The 23,515-nt window shown below is 44.4% G+C and overlaps 1 protein-coding gene across 4 annotated transcripts in view; it reads right to left on the bottom strand.

Annotated features, from left to right (window-relative positions):
* DNMBP (dynamin binding protein) overlaps positions 1 to 23,515 on the bottom strand; it is a 483,425-nt gene that overhangs the window by 234,341 nt on the left and 225,569 nt on the right. For all 4 annotated transcript variants that reach the window (XM_085606286.1, XM_085606284.1, XM_085606291.1 and 1 more), the window contains one exon: positions 15,556 to 15,678. In XM_085606286.1, coding sequence (XP_085462412.1) covers positions 15,556 to 15,678 — 123 coding nt within the window. The remainder of the gene's footprint in view (positions 1 to 15,555; positions 15,679 to 23,515) is intronic.

The following is a 23,515-nucleotide window of genomic DNA, read 5'->3' as shown; positions in this document are numbered from 1 at the left end:
ACGCAGCGCGGAGACCTAAAAAGGAAAATCATGTGTCCTATTCTGTGACACTATTACCTAATTTGGCAATCTGAGACTGATACAAAAGGGAGGAGTAAATGCAAATGTTTCTGAAAAAAGAAAATTGCACACAGTGAGTGTACACATTTACCAGATCCTGTTAAAATGTTATTCTCTAAGAAATAAAGATTTAGTCTCGTGAGACAGCATAGAAATACCATGTCATTGGCATGGTCCCATCTAGTTGCCATAGTGAAACATTCTGTGTTAAACATACACTAGTGCGCTCAGGAGAAAACCTGAAGACGTTAATTTTTTCCCAGTAAAAAGGTATGTGCATCTTATTTTGCGTATCCCAATTAGGTTTTAGAATTGAGCTTTAGACTTACAGTTTCTCAGTGTTCAAACTTGGGTCCATAGAAGCATCTCTTTCCATTAAGAAAGAACGCCGCAGAACAGTATTGTACATTAGAAAGTATAATGTAAGGGAATGACTAAGAGATACTGTCATATAAAAAAAATTAGACCTTAAAGGAGAAATAAAATGTTTGGGAATTTCCTGCACTCTTGGTGCAGTCTTGAAATAACTGCTGTGTTGACATCAGGGTCTGAGGCATAACATCAATTTACACAGATAATGAAACAAAATATTTTCATGACCAAAAGCAAAAAATGATCACTGTCGCCATTCTGGTTAAATTATATTCAAATATCCATGTTGTTCCTGCTGAAGATAAAGGGCCATCCACTGTACATCTATTGGGATAATTTGTACTGTCTGACCAGACGTTTCACCTTATTACTACCAGCTTATTATAATGTATATGTTTGCCCCTTGTCCAAGCTGATAAGGTCCTTTTGCTTTCAAGTTCTATCTTACACGGATGATACTCAAATCATTGTATCCATATCGATGACATCCCAGTGGTGGCTGACAGGTTCAAATGTTGCATGCTTGATATAAACAACTGGATGAAAGAGAATTGGTTGAAACTGAATGCTGACAAGACTGAGATCTTGATTTTTTGAGCGCAAAAGTCAGTATGGTCCGAACTTTGGTCTCCAGAGTTCTGTGGCTCCCTACCTCTTCCAGTCACTGAGGGGTGATTTTCGGCACATACCTTTCCTATGATACTCAAGCCAAGAGGACTGTGAGCTCTTGCTTTTATAATATCAAAACTTTAAAAAAGGTATTTCCTCTCATTCCAGTCGAGCTCAGAGTTGCAATGATCCTTGCGCTCATCCCATCTCACCTTGACTACTGTAATGCTCTGTATTTAGATATTAATAAAGCCACCCTAAACAGACTCCAGACTATTCAGAATGAAGCAGCTCATCTAGTCCTGGGCGTTCCAAAAAATATGTCAGTCCAACAGGGCCTTCAGTCCTTCCACTGGCTGCCGGTCAATAAGAGTGTGACTGTCAAGGCCCACTGTCTAGTTCACACTGCTCTCCACCGCCCGGGGCTGTTGCACTTGAGAATGGCCTTTCACTGGTGTACTCCCAATAGGCAATGGAGGTCTGCCTCCCATAGGAAGGTAGAGATATCCACATTTCGAAAAGCCAAGTGGGGAGGGCGGTCCTTTGGGGTCACTGCCGTTAAACTGTGGAGTATGCTACCCACTCACACTGCGAGTCTTCTCATCTCATGCTGCCTTTCACAAGCAGTTGAAAACCTGCCTTTTCTTTCTTCGGTGATGGGATAGGGCTGGTCTCCTCTCTTGTAGCTGTTTTTATTCTTTGCTAGCACTTTGACACACAAATGCACTCTATACATTTTCAAAAATACAAATATTATATGGATAGAGCAATAAAGAACTGAGAAACAAGTTAACCTTTGCAAAGCATCTACCACTGTATTACAGAATGTGTGGCAATTTTTTAAAAACTTTTCTTTTATGTGTGAACTAGAAACCCATTATTATGAAAGTCAAATTATCCAGCAAATGATGGAATATATTGTAAGTGCAATAAATCGTTAACTATGCAGGAAATGCTGCTGCTGACCCATGTTCGCATTGTTTCAGTGCTCATGCTTATTGTGTATAAAAGGCCCAGTGTACGTTTTTATGGACGTCTTGTTGCAGGCTGCGAGATTATAACTCTATTAGCTACGCAGAGATCGCTAATACGTGCAGTGATGCACTAAGGTTTGAAGTCTCTATTCTGAAGTCATACAAGGTGGAAATAAAAACATGGAAAGTTCCACACTGAGTAGACAGTGTTGAACTGGGACCATGGCTATGTCAATTTAATAGTTGTACAAAAAAAGTTTTAAATTGCAAATGGGTGTATGACTGAATGCTTTTTTATTCTGTACATATGTAATGCTTATATGGAAATGACTTAATAAATGTACATTACCCTCTACAGCAATGACATTACTAGAAAATAACATTAAGGATTGAAATCGATAGTTACACAAAAATAAATATTGAGACGCACACCTCTAGTTCCTCCCATCACTGATAAGGAAGTGGTCTTGGGCATCTCTACCCAGATGCTAAGTTTCGCTTGTTGGGTTATGTGTACCTTCACCATCAACAAGTCATGTGCATGCGCTCCGAGAGCTTGGGCGGGAAGAGATAGCGGCTCACACATAGTTTGATGTCTGCATCAATACCTACAGTGCTATCCACAGGGATGGAACCCTTGAACAGAGAAAAAAAGACTTAGAAGCGTGGTTAGCACATTTTAAGAAAACCATTTATCTGAAATATGTTTAATTTCTCACATTTTCAATACAGCATTTAAAAACACATATATGTACATTGATGGTGCATCCAAAAGAACCATGACCAAAAAGCAGATATGCAAAAGACAGTTTACACACCACCATTTGGACAAAGTACAAAACGGTCCACATGTCTCCTAGCTGTGTCAAACAACAGCAGCAAGCTGTGTTATCCAGTTACTGACAATGCACATCAGGCACATGCAGCTGCCAGCTAACACATTTTATTGTGTCTTGTCAACTGCATTTTGGTTCTATATAGTGTACAGGAGCCTTCATCAGGACAATATGTAGCCCAATTGCATATGTACTAAAGTACAAGACACAGTCCAGGCCTATGTTGTCAGGTATGCAAGTATCACAGCATACTGGGCCAGCTCCAAAATGTCTGTTAACTGGAGGATATATATGCCTGGCCTGCAGTTACTATTTCTGAATGATGTCTCCCCCTAGTCACTGGCCATCAGCAGTTGTCAAACCAGAAGTGGGAAATAATATGCTGGATCCAGAATTACCAGGTCAATACTGCATGTGAATCATGATTCAGGGCTGTTTTCCATGGACATTTTCCTCCTGCTTTTATCAAGAAAAGAAAATAATTAGGTTTTGCTGGATGCGTTCCTACAGCCGGTAAAACTTGGCATCACGTGCCACTCTGTAGAACTCTCAATTGGTCCCTAAATGTCTTCATACTTGTTACAAAAGAGAGGTCTACTTTTGAGTTATTCAAAATAACATTCCCAGACACGTGGGCAACACAACAGTTAACCCCTTGCGTGTGTCGGACGGCCGGTAGCCGTCTGACGTCACGGTGGGCGTGTGCGTCGGACGGCTCCCGGCCGTCCTAGCACCCACCCATGGTGGAAGCGCTGGCGCTCCCCACGTGGGCCGCCCTTTAAGGTGCTCCCACCGGGGAAGGCAGGGGAAGCCCGTCCCCTGCCTCCCCCCAGGGCCCTCTCCACGTCATCTAATGACGTCATTAGAGGATTCCCAACGTGGTGAAAGCCATTTGCTTCCAGCGCGTTGGGAAGAGAGGAGGCGAGTTTCTCCCCTGGGGAGGGGGGGGTATTTAAACAAAAGAGGCATCGGGGGAAAGGAAAGGGTTTTCCTTTCCCCTGATGCCTCTTCTGTGCATTCTTGATGCACAATCGTGCAATCGTACAGCAGGAATGCCCACTGGGGACAATGTTTTTTTGGGTTTGTCTGCCCGTCTGGGGACGGATTTTGCTTTTTTTTTTTTTAAAGTGGCCCACTGGACCACCAGGGAATAATTTGTGGGGAGTGACCCCTTGGGAAAGGGTTGCTCCCCTTTGGGGGCCATGTTTTTGTCTGTCTGCCCCCATAGGCGGGGGGGGGGCAGATATTGGCATTTCCTTTTTATATAGGGTCCACTAGACCACCAGGGTTTTATTTGTGGAGAGTGACCCCTTGGGCAAGGGTCCCTCCCCTTTGGGGAGAATTAATTTGGCCGTTTCTGCACCCCTGGGGGGCAGATCAGCTGATTTTGTTTCTGGTATGGCCACTAGGCTACCGGGGATTTATTTGTGGGGAGTGGCCCCTTGGGCACGGGTCTCTCCCCTTTGGGGGCAATCTTTTTGGCTGTGTCTGCCCTCCAGGGGGGGCAGAACTAGCCTTTAAAAAAAAAGGGTCGCTCCCCTTTGGGGAGCATTAATTTGGCAGTTTCTACCCCCCTGATGGGCAGATCGGCTGATTTCTTTTTTTGTATGGCCACTAGGCCACCAGGGTTTTTTTATGTTGGGGAGCGGCCCCTTGGACAAGGGTCGCTCCCCTTTATGGGAGGATGATTGTGGTCATTTCTGCCCTCTTTGGGTGGCAGATTAGCAGAATGTTTTTAGGCCCATCTGCCCCCAAGGGGGGCAGAAGCCACTAGACAACAGGGGTTTTTACATTTTTGTGTTGGGGCGTGGCCTTAAGGGCAAGGGTTGCTCCCCTTTTACGGAGGTGAATTTTTTATTTATACTCTTAGGCCCACCTACCCCTTAGCTTGGCTGGTGGATTGTGGGTGGACTGGTGCATTATTTGCATATGTGATTGTAATGTTTTTTTTTCCTCTTTTTTATTCTAGTGTAAAGCTTTTGATTCCTGTTTGCGGTTTCGGCAGTGGTTGTTCTGCAGTTTTGCGTATTTGCATTTTTTTGTTAAGAAAAACATTTTGGTTGTATTTACTCCAAATGAGAATTATTGTCATGCATGAATGAATTTTTTTGTAAGTGGTGTCATAATGGCAGCATTAGTGTTTTGAGCATGAATTTCTTTGCGATGTGTTTTGCATTGTCTTATGTGTAATTTTCTTTTCTTTTTAGTGCGATATTGTTGATCCTTACTTTGTCTGTGCAGAGTAGGTGAGTCTAGCTGCTTCTGGCAAGTGAGTGGGAAAGTTTTGGAGTATATAGGTATTTGTGATAAAGACGCATTTTGTTTATTACTTATTTTACAAAGTGTTTGTTGTTGTTGACTTGTTTGACAAGTAACCTTTATTAGTAACGATTATGGCTAGCCATATAATTACTGCTCAGCAGGTGGTTGGAATGCTTTTTGCATCTTCATCTGAGCAGCATTATGAGACTGACAGTGCGCCTGAGAGAGAGGAGGGAGTGCAAGATTCTGGCAGTGAGTTTTCTGTCCACGAGGAATCATCTGCTGATGAAGCTACTCTCAGTGCAGATGAAACTACTCAAAGTGCGGATGAAAGTGCGGATGAAGTGACTGTCTTAGAGGACACTGATGTGCCGATGGTGCAGCAAGAGACATTGGTATTTCAGCCTGAGGCTGCAAGGCCTCCTACTGGAAGTGCTGGACTCTGGGTTGATCCAAACATGGTGCAGCCGGTATTACCTGCCTTTAGTGGGGATGCAGGGTGTAGAGTGGATTGTGAATTTGTTTTGCCTATACAGTTTTTTCAGTTGTTTATGGGTGATGTATTTTTGGCTGAGATTGTTGAGCAGACTAATTTGTATGCTGAACAGTTTTTGAGGGACAGCAGTGCCAGACTTGGGCCCCGCTCTAGAGCTACCCGGTGGACTCCCACAGATCTGGATGAGATGAAGAAGTTTTTGGGTTTTACTTTTTTGATGGGCTTGATACGGAAGCTGTCCATGGCTTCATGTTGGTCTACCAGTCCCTTGATGGCAATGGCCATATTTCCAGCAATTATGAGTCGTGATTGGTATTTACTTCTGCTTCGGATGCTGCATTTTGTTGATAATGCTTTGGCGTTGCCACGAGATCACCCTGACTGTGACCGTCTTTTTAAGATTCGGCCTGTTCTAGATAACTATGTAGATTGATTTTCAGAGATCTATACTCCAGGGAAAGAAATAGCTGTTGATGAGTCTTTGGTCCTGTTCAAGGGCCGTTTGGTTTTCAGGCAGTACATTCCTGGCAAGAGGGCACGTTATGGAATTAAGATGTATATGTTGTCTGAGAGTAGGATAGGATATGTCTATAATTTTCGGCTGTACACTGGTAGGGATTCCACTATTGACCCCCCTGGTTGTCCGTCCACTTTTGGAGTTTCTGAGAAAATTGTGTGGGATCTTGCTAGAGGACTGTTTAACAGAGGCCACCATTTGTACCTTGATAACTTCTACACTGCTGTGCCATTGTTTAAGGAATTGTTCAAAGTGGACACTTTTGCTTGTGACACAATCCGCTCTAACCGTAAAGGTTACCCAAAAGAGCTTGCTTGCAAAAAGCTTCAGAGGGGACAGTGCAGTGCCTTACGTAGTTAGGAACTGCTAGCTGTGAAATTTGTCGACAGGAGGGATGTGTACATGCTGACTACCATTCATGATTAGAGTACTTCACCTGTGACTGTTTGGGGTCAGGTTGCTGAAGTGCGCAAAACTGTGTGCATTTTAGACTACAATAAGCACATGGGTGTTGTCGATAGAGTAGATCAGAGGTTGGAACCTTACACTGCTGTTTGTAAGGCTTACATTTGGTATAAGAAGTTGGCCATCCATCTCTTCAATTTAGCAACTTTCAATGCTTTTGTTGTGTTCAAGGAGTGTTCTCCTGCATCAAAGATGACTTTTGCTCAGTTCCAGAAGTCTGTGATAGGCAACCTTGTTGTTGTGGAACAGGCAAGTGTTCCTAGAGTTGGGGTGGTGGAGAATGTGGCTAGATTGCAAGATCGCTACTTTCCTGATTTAATTCCTCCCACGCCTCAAAAACAATCCCTGTAAGAGATGTAGAGTCTGCTTGCGAAGAGGTATGCGGAAGGAGAGTCGTATGCACTGTGCTGATTGTCCTTCTAATCCTGGGCTGTGTGTGCCCACATGTTTCAGATTGTATCACACTCAAAAGAGTTTTTGGGCGCAACTGTGAGTTTAATAGTGTACTGCCTAGTCTGTATGGTTTTATATAGTTGTTGTTCAGTTTCACGTTTGGCAATAGAATGATGTCTTTATTACTGCTGTTGTTTTTGTAGTTATAGTTTTGTATCTAGTTGCAATTGGTTTGTGTTTTCTTTCTTGATAAAAAAAAAAAGAATGACTGAGTGGACTGGCGCTTGGCTGGCGGTGTGCGTGGACTGGTGCTTGGATGGCGGTGTGTGTGGACTGGCGCTTGGCTGGCGGTGTGTGTGGACTGGCGTTTGGCTGGCAGTGTGCGTGGGCTGGCGTTTGGCTGGCAGTGTGCGTGGGCTGGCGTTTGGCTGGCAGTGTGCGTGGGCTGGCGCTTGGCTGGCAGTGTGCGTGGGCTGGCGCTTGGCTGGCAGTGTGCGTGGGCTGGCGCTTGACTGGCAGTGTGGGTGGGATGGTGCTTGGCTGGCGGTGTTCGTGGGCTGGCAGTATGTGAGTAGTGACCTGCTGCTGGTCATTACACACTCTGCTAGTCAAACGCCATTGCAGACACTATGTCAACCACCAGCCGGTGTGATTGCTAGGTCAGTCATGTGGGCGAATGAAAGAGATGTGCCCTTGAATGGCGCGGTCTGTTGATGTGAATGTTGTAATGTGCTGGGCCCGCGGCTGGCAGTGTGAATGGTCTTGTGTGTCACGTATGAAAGGTGTGTGAATGGCCTGAAAAGAGGTTGGTGCCTTGCCGTAGCTTTACAGCTCACAAGCTGTGAGTCATTGGTTCAGTTTTTTAACCTTTTAAATATTAACAGTGCATTTCGTTTTTGTGAAATCTCTTGTTAATAGAATTATATGCTCTGAACCTTTACTCACCCTCGTGCCAAATCCAACCAGTATGTGTGAATACTTAAGAAATTGTTCATTTTGAAGGAATATTTGTCCTTTGGTCTCTCTCTGCCAGGGTGGATATTGTCTCCACATTGTCTGTGAATGTGAGTGTTGTAATGTGCTGGGGCAGAAGTTGGTGGTGTGAAAGTGTGTGTCAAGTATGAAAGGTGTGTAAATGGCCTTTAAAGAGATTGGTGCCTTGCCGTGGCTTTACAGCTCACGAGCTGCGATTCATTGGTTCTGGTTTTTAACCTTTTAATTAAAACAGTGCATTTCGTTTATGTGAAATCACTTGTTAATAAAATATACATTTTGAACTTTTCACTCACCCTCGTGCCAAATCCAGCCAGTATGTGTGTGTACTTGAGGAACAGGTGGATAGGCAGTCATATTTCTATCATTTGTCTTTCTTTGCTAAGGTGTAGTCTGTCTCTAGGGAAAATTTACCAACTTTACATATTTCTGTAAAGTAAATAAATAAAAATGGGGAGTGCTGGGTGGTGGGCCTCTCATGGATCCCAACATGTTTTTTTACTCATGCCATGCAAACCTCAAAATGTGACTACAGTCACTCATTTTCCTTGCATTACTATGTCATAATATTCTGTTTCAGAAAAACCACAATTTTCCTACCACCCTGCATTCCCTCCAGGTCTCCTGATAAAAATGGTACCTCACTCGGGTGGGTGGGTCAAGTACCCGCGACAGGCAAGGGCCCACAACCTATTGAGGCGACATTAAAATTACCTAACGCAAAACAATCTGGGTTTGCAAGGGGGGTCCCATGAGTTGTTGGCCCCGGGCTCGGCAGCCATCTAGGGAAACCTACCACACCCACACATTTCTGAAAACTAGACACCCGGGGGAATCCAGCGAGGTATGGCTTGCATGGGTCCCCTAACATTTTCCTACCCAGAATCCCCTGCAAACCTCAAATTTAGCTGAAACAAAAATCACTTTTTTCTCAAATTTCTGTGTGGGAAAGTTCTGGAATCTGCGTGGATCCACAAATTTCCTCCCACCCAGAGTTCGCCCAGGTCTCCCGATAAAAATGGTACCTCACTTGTGTGGGTGGGTCAAGTACCCACGACAGGCAAGGGCCCAAAACCTATTGAGGCGACATCAAAATTACCTATCGCAAAAGAACCTGGTTTTGCAAGGGGAGTCCCATGAGTTTTTGGCACCGGGCTCGGCGACCATCTAAGGAGACCTACCAAACCCACACATTTCTGAAAACTAGACATCAGGGGGAGTCCAATGAGGTATGGCTTGCGAGGATCCCCGAACGTTTCCCTACCCAGAATGCCCTGCAAACCTCAAATTTAGCTGAAAAAACATATTTTCCACATATGTTTGGGTGGAATCACCGTGCCGGCACAAATGTTGTACCCCAGAGTATTCTCCTTAGTGTCCCGAATAAAATGATACCTCACTTGCGTGGGTGTCCAATGCAGAATTGGCTAAAAGCGTATTTAAAAAAATATATAGCGCTTAGAATTCTCGGTGCTATACCCTTAAACCCTATGTTTTGGGCTCTTCTCAGTCACAGGCCCTTGCCCCACCTACACAAGGGAGGTATAATTTTACTCGGGAGACTGAGGGTAACGCTGAGGGGTAGGACATTTGTGCTGGCACGGTGATTCCACCCAAAAATATGTGGAAAATTTGTTTTTTTCAGCTACATGTAAGGTTTGCGGGGCATTCTGGGTAGGGAAACGTTGGGTATACACACGCAAGATATACCTCATTGAACTCCCCAGGGTGTCTAGTTTTAAGAAATGTGTGGGTTTGGTAGGCTTCCCAGATGGCGGCGAGCCCGGGGCCAAAACCCCAGGTGCCCCCCCCCCCAAACCGGGTAGTTTTGTTATACGTAATTGTGAAGTTTCCACAGTACGACTTGGGCCATTTCCTGTTGCAGCCACTATGCCTACCCACACAAGTGAGGTACAATATTTATCGGGAGACCTGGGGAAATGCTGGGTGGGAGGAAATTTGTGGATTCATGCAGATTCCAGAACTTTCCCACGCAGAAATTTGAGAAAAAAGTGATTTTGTCAGCTAAATTTGAGGTTTGCAGGGGATTCTGGGTAGGAAAATGTTGGGGGACCCACGCAAGCCATACCTCGCTGGACTCCCCCGGGTGTCTAGTTTTCAGAAATGTGTGGCTTTAGTAGATTTCCCAAGATGGCCGCCGAGCCCGGGGCCAAAAACTCATGGGACCCCCCCTTGTAAAACTAGGTTGTTTTGGGATAGGTAATTTTGATATCGCCTTAATATGTTTTGTGCCCTTGTCTGTCGCGGGTACTTGACCCACCCAGGCGAGTGAGGTACCATTTTATCGGGAGACCTAGGGGAACGCTGGGTTGGAGGAAATATGTGGATCCACGCAGATTCCGGAACTTTCCCACACAGAAATTTGAGAAAAATTTGTTTTTTTGGACAAAACTTTAGGTTTGCAAGGGATTCTGGGTTATAAAATCTGGTGAGAGCCAGTCAAGTCACCCCATCCTGAATTCCCCTGGCTGTCTACTTTTCAAAAATGTATAGGTTTCATGGGTTTCCCTAGGTGCCAGCAGAGCTAGGGTTCAAAATTTACAGCTACGCACTTTGCAAAAAAACAGGTCCATTTTCACTGTGAAAATGTGGTGTGTCCACGTTGCGTTTTGGGCCGTTTCCTGTCGCGGGCACTAGGCCTACCCACACAAGTGAGCTACCATTTTACTCTGAAGACTTTGGGGAACGCGGGGTGGGTGGAATTGTGTGGATCCACACAGATTCCAGAACTTTCCACCACAGAAATGTGAGGAAAAAGTGTTTTGTTTTACAACATTTTAGGTTTGCAAGGGATTCTGGGTAACAGAACCTGGTGAGAGCCAGTCAAGTCACTCCATCCTGGATTCCCCTGGATGTCTAGTTTTCAAAAATGTATAGGTTTGCTAGGTTTCCATAGGTGCCGGCAGAGCTAGGGTTCAAAATCTACAGCTAAGCACTTTGCAAAAAAAAGGGTCCGTTTTCACTGTGAAAATGTGATGTGTCCACATTGCGTTTTGGGCAGTTTCCTGTCGTGGGCACTAGGCCTACCCACACAAGTGAGGTACCATTTTTATCGGGAGACTTAGGGTAACACAGGATTGTAAAGCAACTGTTATTACCTATTGACTTTCGATGCATTTTTGCCTTCCAAATGAAAGACAATGTGTAAAAAATAAGTCATTTTGAAAAATGACCTATAATTCTCATGCTAGTATGGGTACTCACAATTTCGGAAATGTGCAAATAACTACTGTTTCTAAACTCTATATTTTGTTCCAATTTCAGAAATACATAGGTGTCTTTCATACCATTTTTTCATGTATATATTTTCCCAAATTAATTGCTATATACCCAGTACAAAATGAAAAACCATTGCAAGATGCTGCTCAGTTATTGGCTCTGGGTTCGTCGGGTTCTTGGTGAACCTACAAGCCCTATATATCCCCCACAACCAGAAAGGTCCAGCAGATGTAACGGTATATTGCTTTCAAACAGCTGTCACAATTAGAAGAAGTTACAGGTGAAAACGTTGGCACAAATGGCTGTTTTTTTCAACTAATTTTCAATTTTTCCTATATTTAACTGATAGTTTCTATAAAGAATCCTTGAAGGATCTACACAAATGACCCCTTGCTGAATTCATAATGTTGTCTACTTTACTAAAATGTATAGCCTTCCAGGATCCATTATTGCTTTCATACCCATTTCTACCATTAACTGGATGAAGATTGAAAGCACAAAAAATAGCAAAAATAGGCTATATCCCAGTAAAATGCCAAAACTGTGTAGAAAATGTTGGTTTTCTGACAAAAGTCTGCTTGTCTCTGAAAGCAGGGGAAATGGTGATTTCTGCCTCACAAACCCTTTGTTGATACCATTTGCAGGGGGAAAAAACAGATGCTTTCATTTGCAGCACTTTTTCCCCATTCCCCCCCCCAAAAAAATGTAACTGTATTTTTGCTAATTTCTGGGTCCCCTCCAGGGGAATCCACAAACAATGGGTACCTTTACAATCCCCATGATTCTGGAAGATAAGGATGCAAATTTGGCATGGATACCTTATGTGGGCAAAAAGTTACAGGCGCCTAAGCGCGAACTACCCCAAATAGCCACAAAAAGGCTTAGCATGTGGGGAGGGGGGGAGGGGGGGGGGGAGGCCTAGCAGCGAAGGGGCTAAAGCACCTCATTTTACTTTGTTGAAATTGCCCTTTTGTAGGAAGACATTCAGAGGACAGAGGTTCAACATAGTCAACCTTTTCATTGATGAGGCAGGACCTAACAATGTGCATCAGGGAAGCCTGCACACCGCTGGAGAACCCAGTCCACCACATCCAGCCATGCAGAATAGGGCTACACTGGAAATAACTGCCCTGCCAAGGCAAAACGTAGTATCCAAACCAGTGGAGATAACATATGTGGCTGTATGCTGTCCAGCATGTATTGTCTAGGCGAAATAGGCCTTAAGACATTCCAGGACTGCCGGCGAGATCTCACTGGCCATCTTCCAAAGGACATACGTGTAACGACCCAAGAGGCAAACTGCATTGACAGACCACAAGGCCAAACTGCCTGAAGAAAACGTGTTTGCCAAAAGCATTACGCTTCTTATGTTCCCTACCAAGAGAAGTGGTGGGGAATGGATTCACTTTGCTGATAGAGGCCTGCACAATAAAGATCTCTGGAGTAGGATGATTCATGAGAAAATCTGGGTTGCCAGGCACTGGTCTATAAGAACCGGCGACCTGTTTGTTTACAGGAAGGCAAGAACATGGCTTCAACCAGGTATTGACCAGTGTATTTGTAAGGTAATCATTGAAAGGTAGCAATGGCGCAAATGCTGCTAGCTCAGGCTGCAGGATTTTTGTCAAAATATTTATTTTAGTCTCAATGGAGCGCAGCTATAGCTCTAGCATCTCAGCTGCCCTTCGAACCATCACTGAAAAGGAGGCACTCTCCTTCATTGGTGCCCATGTGGAGAGTCAAACTTCATCTCACGGGAGATGTCAAGCCTACTGGCGTTTTGTGAATCAAGGTATAAGGCATCATCAGTGCAATAAGGGGGAGCAAGTCATCTCCCTCACTATCATCATCAACATTCTGGAGTGCACCCTGCTCTGCCACACTCAGAACCAAAATGATAATGGAGCCTCAATTGGTAGCTGCGATGCGGTAGAGGCACATGACTGGACTCAGGCTGCATGACAACTGGTTCTGCTTTTATAATTTCATAGCACAACGTCAATTCAGGATCCGACTCAGCCATTAGCACCAGGTCATCCTTTGGGAAGCGGAAGGAACCACTGTGGATCAGGGACTGGGGTGGAAGTCTATATTGGAGTTAGTAAGGGCCTGGTAGACGGTCCCAAGGGGATAGACAGTGCCAAAGGAGGACCCTAAACCCTCTAAACCCCTACCCCAATGGCAACCCTACAGCAGGATACTTTGATTCCTTTAGGCCTGAAGGCACACGCTAGAGGAGCTGGAAGTGCACATAATATCTACAGCATGGCCACTTTGAAGGCTTCAATCTGCCGCGGGGTCGATGATCAGTTCAGTGACTGACAACCTCGATAGGGTGCGAAAGGAATCTTGATGCCCTTGAGACTTCTCCTTGGAGTCGGAGGGGCTTGATTTGGGTTAGGTCCGCTTTCCTTTTTTAAGCTTGTGTTTGGACTTGGATTTGCTGGAAGCCTTAGAGCAAGAAATGGAATGATCTTAGAAACGGCCCCAAAATCAGAACTGAGCCCGGGCACGTCACTTGGAGTGGTACCTATGCAAAGGCTGTGATGTACAGCTTTGTCTCCCCGTCTTAAATCACCTTCAGATGCATTAAGGTACACTTATCACACAGCGTAGAGTGGTATGCCAAGCCCAGGCACCAAAGGCACAGCTCGTACAGATCCATGACCGACATCTGCTGACTGCAGTTGCAGCACAAATTGAATCCTTTCATTTTCAGTGGGGGCATCATTCCATTAGCACACCACATGCAGTTTGAAAGTTGTCAGAAAACCAAAACATTCATCAGCAGAATTCTGGATCTGGGTCAAAATTCCAGAAAGGAATTGACATCAAGGCGCAGGGGTGGTGCTTATATTCAGCTCTGCTACTTCCGGAGCAGTACGAAGATAACGCGGAGCTACCAAGCACCAACTAGCGGCACCAGGGAGCACTGCTAAAATAAATCTGCGGATCATATCTGACGCCAGGGGAATATTCTAAAGAGAGGAATCTATGGTTAGAAGTATCCATCAGGAACTAAACTTGCAGAGGCACACAGCCCAAAAACAGAAAGCGGGACAACCAACCTCCTAAAGGAGCATTGATCTGCACATTCCAGAATTATTATTGTAACCAATTGTGTACAGAAAAGAAAGGTAAATAAGAAAGGTCAGGAAGATCCACTATTCATGTACCATATGGGATTCAAATGCTCACCCAAGAGGTTTCATAATACTACGGAAGTATACAATTCAAACAATTTACTGAGTACTCCCCGTATCTGTAATTTAAGTGCACAATGGACCAAAGGGTTTGAACTTCACTTAAAACTGCTCATTTTGCTCAGTGTAGAAACTAGGGCAAAACTCTCAATTTATTGTTATAAGGGTCCAAATATCGCAGACATCTGGGAACCTACAAAGTGATGCTGCATCCACCAAGCCCTCTTATAGCACTCTGTCTTTACATCATGTGACATCTTTATGACACTTTTTAAGTCTGGTGTTTCTTAGCGTCCCTCTAAAAGGACACCTACTTTTCCAACAAATAGTTCCTTCTAATTTCACACTCTGCTTCTGTTGCGTCTTTAGTAACCCATGCTAGGTGGACGTGCCAAAATATGTTGTACCGTTGGTGGAGGCGCAGACACACATATAGAGGCACCACAACATGGTTAAGGTAAATATAAAAATAAATAAAAAATATTAAGAAGACATTATATTGTACATTCTGTCAGCTCAGTATTCTTCACAGAAGTCCAACTTCTTTCTACCCTAGCAACCTCCGGACATACCATCCAACAACATTCTATACTCTTCACAGTCAAGAAACGCTCTCACACAGAGACCTTACAATTCCATGAATTGCAAACTGCCTCTTGGGTACACAGGAGTACATTACAACAGCGAACACGATAAGTAGGCCTGTCAAAAAGTTTGTATTTCTCTCCATATATTTTTCGCCTGTCTAAGCTAAGCATACACTATTCTTTACTGCGATAAAACTGTTCACAGCCTGTTGAAGACCTCTTGACTACCCTTGCTCGGTATATTTTGAGTCTGCTACACTGCACACAATATTATTTAATTTTACAAATACTAATGCACCTTGAAAGGTCCTACGATCATAACAGACCTCTAAGAAGAGTGACCACAATTTCCCCTTCTGAGCAACTGAGGTAATCATGGGCAAATTAATTTATCTCACAATGCTGAGGATTCAATCTCAGATAAAATTTGAGCATGGTTAAAAGCTGACTAATCGCAGTATTGAGGCCTAGAAAGATCCGATCACCTACATTCATGTAGAGTTAGTAAGTAAAAGCTGGAAGGCAACCAGTTCTGGGTGGCATCATACCTTGCTGCAGGGACAGGGCTCCAGGTTCATGAGACACAAAGTCGCTAATGCAGACGAAGAGCTTCTCTCCAGGTTGTATGCTTGGGATCGTCAACTGCTCCACAAAACTGCTTGGAAATTGCCCTTGATAGAAACAGAACAATGATTGGCAGACTTATAATTATCATCGGTCACAAGAAAATAACCCACCCGAATAATTGGCACCTTCCATTATTTCCCATTGTTACTGATATCTGAAGACAAAGTAACTATTTATTACATCTGCCCCTATGAATTACGTGCCCACACCTCTCTGCTTCCTGACTAACATAAAAAAAATGCCAAAAGACCAATTCACCAAAGAGACCAATCCATTCCTGGCCCATTAACATGCAAATATTACCAAACAAAGGCGCCTGACAATTATTAACTGCTATATGCAGTAAGACAGTAATATGTTGGACAGGCTGAAAATCAAGTCTGAGACAATGTTGAAAACCCAGACAAATGTTCAGAACCCATAAAACACAAACAGTGATAACATAGAACCTGAGTTAGCAGCCAGCAGACTCCCTTATGTCATTTTTAGGTCGAAGCCTACCAGACATCTTGGGGACATTCAAAAAGCTTCCCTGGGAATTAATTCTGCCCATTGCTTACCATTGTAACTCACATTTCCTTGCTTTCTATGTGCTAGCTCTATTTGTTTTAGGCTGTCCAGCTTGAGTGTGTCCCTTCCCTTGATGGAATCATGTTTACTGTATCCTTCCGAGATCTCACCTTCTGTAAACAGGCCTTTAAATCTTGTTTCTTATGTTGTTACATTTGCTGTGCATTTAAATACAAAGGTCAAATGTCAGGCTCTGTCTTCCGAGGGAGCTTGGTGTTTACGTTTTCTTTTCCTGTGACTTCAAAGTGAGAGCCTTTATTGGAAAGCAAGAGGAATGCACATTACCCTCCCCATGGAGCCTGCTCCTGCCCCTCCTATACTCTAGTTTACGAGGATGTAACATAACCCTTAAAACTGGCTTGCAGGGAGGAGGTTCACACACACATTCTGTGGCAACAAAGATTCATGTAGAGGTTTCACTAAGCACTATTGGCTTTTGCTCAATGTGATCCTCTGGTGAATGTCTAAAGATCTTTCTGTTTACAGTCGGTGAGTTTGAGTACTAAACCCTTTTAATAATAGCACACATTGGCAAGCAGAAAGGTGTAGCCTACACAACTACACTTAATGAGCACTAGCCTCAGTATGTGCAAAACGTGCAGTAGTATGTGCCATAAAAGCCTAGACAACACAGATTACTGCTTTCCAGAAAACTACAAACAGGAGTCTGGAAACCAACTACATTATTCACACTATAACCTTAAACATCCTGGCTATGTCAAAACTTAGTTTGTATACCATTTGGTGGATATGTGTGTTGTCAGCAAGGAAACAGGTGAACATGTTCCAGTAAAACAACAACGGCCTACCACCGGGGCCAACTTTAGCACTGCTGGCATCTGGTGCCGCACTCTACGCCTAGGGTGATCCACCGTCTGTAATTTTCATGGACTATCCGTGAATTTGCTTTAATGCCCATTGGCAATAGAGGAAGTTTCCATGGACAGCATTTGCCCCTAATTTTAGCTTTTGCGCTAAAGGTCAAATGTTAACTCCAACAGCTGAGATGGCTCAGCTGAAGCAGAATGGAGGGGGTCTCCTGTGCGGTGATCCAGAGGGAGAGGCAGCTAGGGAGCCGGGCTGCTTCAAAGAAATGTAAATGTGGGCAACTGCTTGAATGCCGGTATAGGTGTTAATTGATATAGTTCACTTTAGGCTGCCCGAAGTGTAAGATTTCTTCTTTTTAAGAGGTATTGTTACTTGTTCCAAGCTGAGCTGTGACGTTTGTGCTTTTAAAGGACAGTTGTAAGACTGATGGACTAGATGCAATCTGCATATTACTAAAATGTACACTTAGAAATCACTTTTTTGTCTTTAACCTAAATTTATTCCCGCATTTTGTGACATGCAATTTTATACTGTGCGAAATGCAAATTTAAAATAGTGACATACCCTCACAGTGCATTCTGTAAGGGGCAGGGACCTATTTGCACTAAAATAGACAAGTCAATATGTCCTGCTAGCCAAACATGATTCAATTCCATGTGCCTCTGGTTGCCCACACATACATCTGCAGTGATCACAATAATCAACAGAGGTTTCATAATATAAAATAGTGCATTTAGTTTAACTTGCAATTTTTTTTCATTTAAGGTGTGAATAATTTTATATGCAGTTACCTGATTGTGAAAGATCAATAAAATAGTCACTGAAAATGTTGTTCTTTTAGCCACACCTATGATTCTACCTCCACCCTCACTGACCCCGTTACAATTGCACTCAGGATCACAGTATCCATTCCTTTTAATTAATGCACTTTTACTGCTGTATTGACTAGCTATGTTAAGTCTGAGAAAGCCAGTGATGTTAGCATATAGTTTCCCGTGGTCCCTCACCTTCACTATGTATCTTTTTTTTAAAAATAGATATTGGACCAGATGTATCAACATTGAATTCTGCGAGTCTATAATAGCGAATTTTACCGATTCACTATTATGGAATCGCAAAATGCAATGTATGTAGGTTTCGCAAAAAAAATTGCGATTCCTACATTTTCCTTAATAGCGAAACGCAAAAAACGATTCGCTATTAAGGATAAGGAATGCCTTCAAAGCAGATGGATACAGACTCCTTTCTTAACTCCTTGACCAGCATACCCTGGCGACGCGGCTACTTGGCATGTACCAGCATGCGCAGGAAGCAGGTGCGCTCTCGGACATGCTCTGAGTCCCTTCTGGTGTCCCTACCGAAACCTAACAGGGATACAGAACTGATAGGCTCCTGTCGGCGGCTAGCGCTCCTTAATTCAGACTATAAGGTATTGTCCTGGAGAAAGCATTTGACACCCTGGAGTGGGGGTTTCTATTTGCTGTGTTGCGGCGGTATGGGTTCGGAGACGTGTTTTTGAGCCTTGTTCAGTTATTATACACACGCCCCATGGCCAGGGTCAGGACGGGCCTATATTTATCAGAGCGCGTACCTATAGAAAGCAGTACAAGACAGGGCTGCCCGCTCTCCCCGCTGTTATTCGCCCTAGCCATCGAGCCTCAGGCTGTGGCACTCCGCGCTTCCCAAGATGACTGGGGAATCCCACTGGGAGATGGTACACATGCGGTCTAATTGTACACGGACGACTTGCTGATATATCTCAGGGATGTTGGGCAGTCTTGTACGGCGATTGAGGAAACGCTGCTTGGATTTGCGTCGGTTTCTGGGCTAAGGGTGAATTGGGACAAGTCGTGCCTGTACCCCTTTGCAGAGACTACTCCGAACTCACGCTTATTCATCAATGGTACGTCGGTGCAATGGCAATTAACAGCGTTCTTTTACCTTGGGATTTTTATCTACAGGGACTCACCTGACCTTCCTGAGGGCAACCTGAGGCGTGCCGTAACGGCGGTGCGAGCACAACTGACCTTCTGGAACACCTTGCCGTTTGCGGTTATGGGCAGGATAGCGCTGTTGAAAATGGTGGTCCTGCCACGTCTTCTTTATAATTTTACCAACTTGCCCCTGCACGTTAGACCGCCGTTTTTCAAAAGCCTGGAGTCCGATATGCGCCAGTTTATATGGAACGGGACGCGCAGTAGAGGGTCCCTGATCAAAATGTATCAGTCAACCGTCAGGGGGGGCCTCTCGCTGCCCAATATGGAGCACTACTACTTGGCGGCGCAGCTTCAAAGGGTGGCACGATGGCTGAGTGTGCGCCAATTAGTCGACACGGCAACACAATTGCCCGTGCTCACACAAACCCAGATTGTGGCGCAGTTCCATTCCCACAGGACTGGTAGCATGCCCACGCAATTATTTGTGGAGGTGGCATATCGCTGTTACAAGCGGAGTCTTCGCATTACGCACCCGGTGGCGCCATACGTGCCATCTCTTCCTATACAAGGCACGCCCAGGAGGTATCGGGCAGTAATAGGCACAGAACTCGCGAGCTAAGAGGAAGTGGGCGTACTCACACTTGGTGACTTGTATAGTGATGGGCAGCTCATGCCATTTGAGGAGCTGGCTCACAGCACGGGACTACTGCAAGGTCAGTTCCTGGTGCACGCTGCAATGATACGTACCCTGAGCTCACTGTGGGGCAATATGGCGAAGGAACCTGACACTCATCTAACTATTCAGTACTTGTACGAATTGGGCTCGGGCCGTCATCTAACCAAGTGGTTTGCAGACTCCCTCAGGACCCACACGGCATCGAACCTGCTTTCACTCCGCGCTCATTGGGATGCGGATATGCAGAGACCCACTACGGAGCGTGAGTGGGAAGATATACTTGGAAGCCCCATGAGAATACCCCAGAATGTTTGTTTTCGGCTCATTCAATATTACATAGCCCATAGGGCCTACCTGACGCCGGAACGTATAAATAAATATTTTGATGGGGCGGATGCCAAGTGTGCACAGTGCGGCGAAGCAGGTGCAGACCTACTTCATATGCTGTGGTCATGCACGACTCTGCGGACATACTGGGGCACGGTCACTAGCTCCTTGGCACAGTGCACGGAGTGCACCTTAGATTGGTCGTGGGAACTATGCATATTGGAGATTATACCACAGGCCCAAAAAACACAAAGTAACGTCCAGATATATTGACTTAGGTCTCATAGTGGCCAAGCGCCTACTTACTCGCTGCTTGAAGTCCCCTGCCCCGCCTGCGGCGAAAGCCTGGTACCAGTCGTTGTTGTGCTGGGCGCAGGCAGAAAGTGTAGCGCTCCGCCGTGAGGATGCGATAGGTTCGCGCAGGCAAACAACAGCAGCGGCTTGGGAAGCGATTCTGTTAGATTTATGCACGGCCTTGCAGGAGCGCTCAGAGACATCAGAAGACGCACCGGAGAGCGGGGAGGGGTAGGGATGGAGGGTGCATTGGGTGCAGGGACTAGGAAAGATGTCTCGCCTCTAAATAACATCTTATTGTAACCTGTGGGTGCAATATTCACACTCACATCCGCGCGTGATCCCCAAAATCCCAGAAATGGGCCAGTGAAATATAAATTACGAACACCGACAGGCACATATGCCTGAATTTATATCTTGTGAAAGTAGGATGGGCGGCTGGGCACATTCAACATGGTGTGGTAGCAAAAACTGTGCTGATTCTAGACATGCGCAGATATGTTATTCAATGGCTTGAAGAGGAGGGTACAAATGTTATGTTTCGGAGTTTACTTGGTTATGATAGATGTTCAACATATAAACGATTACTTCTGCTAACAACATACTGGCTCTATGCCAACAGAAATTTACTATAATGTGTACAACTGTATCGGCATGCATTCTACAAAGTTGATATGTAACTTGTAATGGATTGCTGATGTTTCAGATGTAATGCTAACTGTTGCAATGTAATAATTGTTATGCACATAATACTAATGATAATAACAATAATAATAAAAACACATTTAAATAAAAAAGGATAAGGATTGCCTTCCCATTCATTCCTATGGGCCTAGAGGCCCGTAGGAATGAATGGGAAGACATTCGCAATTTGGATGACCAAATTGGTAATCGCAAATTGCAAATGCAATTACAAGGGTGATAGGGGGCCAAAAGGCCACCCTGATGCACCCCCAAAAAAGGTAAGTGTGCAAATGTGGCACACATACATGCCCTAATGGCACTTAGAAAAATGCAAAAATGTGCATTTTTCCAGGAATTTGCAAATTACCACCAACTTGAAGTTGGTGGTAATTTGCGATTCCTTAAAGCAAGGTCGCAATTTTTAACTGCTTCCTGCATTGCATTTAGGGAATCGCAAATTGCGATTCCCTAAATGCCTTGAAAAATAGGTAATCGCAAAAATTGTGATTCCCTAATTTGCAAATGCCTTTTGGGATGATACATCCAAAAAAGGGTTTTTACCATTCGCAAACGGGCCGAATCTGGAAATCGGGCCGTTTGCGACAGGTAAAAGGCTTGATACATCTGGCCCATAGTGTCTAATTAGCCTGTAATCTATATTTACTCAACACAGTCTACTATTCATCTGACAGGATTGGACAAAGCCACTGTCCTCTGTTGCTGAAGCGGATTGAGAAAAAGAAAGTGATCTAGTCAGTTGTTTAAATACACTATGGGACATATTCATCATAGTTTCACGCAATGAAATACAGCAAGCCACCTTGCTGCGCTGCACTACCTGAAAGAGCAAGAATGTGTACCACATTTAACATCATACATCACGCATTCCTGTCCTTTCCATGTGTTGGTGCACTTTTCGCTGCCTAACTCCAACTCACTCCAGGAAAAGCCACATGCAGGTTTCAAGCTCTCTCGAACTAGTTATGTCCCTGTAGCTCACACAGGAGCTCAGCCAACTAGCCCTTGGAGTCACTCTGGTAGCCTTGGGATCAAGCAGCAAGGCAAGCTTCAAGCATTGCAGTCCTCTGAGTTACAAAGTGGGCCTTAATCAGCAGGGCAGTCCACTGGAGTACAAGGCAGTCCTTCTGGGGGTCCTCTGCAGGTTCAGGAGAGTACTGAAGAGTTGGTCTGAGGGTCTAATATTCATATCTGATGCCAGCCTTTGAAGTGGGTTAAGCGTCTAGGCTACCCCCACATCCGGTTCTGGAAAGTTCCTTCCTTCCTCTGCCCAAGCGGTCTAGGGTGACAAAAGGCTGGTGTCAAGTCCCCTGGTGAATGTGCTGGAGGCAGCCCTTTGAAATATGATTGGGCAGGGAACAGCTCCGCCCTGTCCATCCTGCTAACTCCTAGTTCCCCTTTGTCTCAAGGGAATGCAAACTTTCTAAAACTGGCATTTTCAGAATTGTGACTTAAAATCCAACATTAGCATTAAAGAGGATTTAAAATTACAATTATTTCAAGACTAATCGTGACATTTCTACCTAGCCCCAATCACATTTATCACTTATTAAATATAATAAGGTAACCCAATGTTAGCTTATGGGAGAGGTAGGTCTCACAGTAGTGAAAAAAACTAATTTGGGAGAGTTTCCCTACCAGAACAAGTAACACTTAAAAATAAACCTGTCCTACCTTTTCAACACAATGCACCATGCCCAGTCGGCTGTTTTGGGCTTACTTTAAGGATGACATATGTATTAAAAAGGGTGATTTGGGACCGGGAAAAGGGTGCTTTGCAAGGTTGAATTGGCAGTTCCAAACTGCACAGAGGCTGTAATGGCAGGGCTGAGACATGATTTAAAGGTCTACTTAAGCAGGTGGCACAATAACTGCTGCAGGCCCACCAGCAGCATTTCATTTACAAGCCCTGGCTACATCTAGTACCACTTTACTATGGACTTATAAGTAGATCAAATGTAGCAATTAGGTGCAAGGCAATTCTACCATGAGTTAAGGAGTGAGCACAAGCACTTTCACACTGGTTACCAATGGTAAAGTGCACAGAGTGCTAAAGCCCACTAAAAGGAATTTCAACAAATAGGAGGGGAGAAGGCAAAAAGTTTTGGGGAAAACCACTCCAAAGCTATCTCGTCTAACACAGGGCCAATGCTGGTGCACTTGCTTGTTCACACCTGGCCAGAAACTAACATGCTCTGCTGTGGCTTTGTTCAGTAACATTTACATTTCAGAGGTTTTCAATTCTAAGAGTACCATAATCAAAATGTTTTGGGACATCAATTCTGTACTAGATTATTTTGACCTCTTTTCTTGGGAAGTGCAATTTTACCACAGTATGTAGTGAAGTAGCACCTGAGGTACCATCCATGTGTTCTTGAGGCATAGATCTGCACAGTAGTTTGTTGGTTGTAAATCGCAGGCACCAAGAAATGAGACCTGGGGTAATGCCCAGATTCGGATCACTGGATTTCCATTTATTCAGGCCCCACAGGCTTCAGGGATCTCCTGCAGTACATTACTATATTGCAAGAGTGACTTCTTGCTTAT

Source organism: Triturus cristatus, chromosome 1_2 (genome assembly GCF_964204655.1).
Source record: "Triturus cristatus chromosome 1_2, aTriCri1.1, whole genome shotgun sequence".
NCBI classification, from domain to species: Eukaryota; Metazoa; Chordata; class Amphibia; order Caudata; family Salamandridae; genus Triturus; species Triturus cristatus.
The sequence above is the reverse complement of the archived record's forward strand: the minus strand, read 5'-3'. Positions and strand labels throughout refer to the sequence as shown.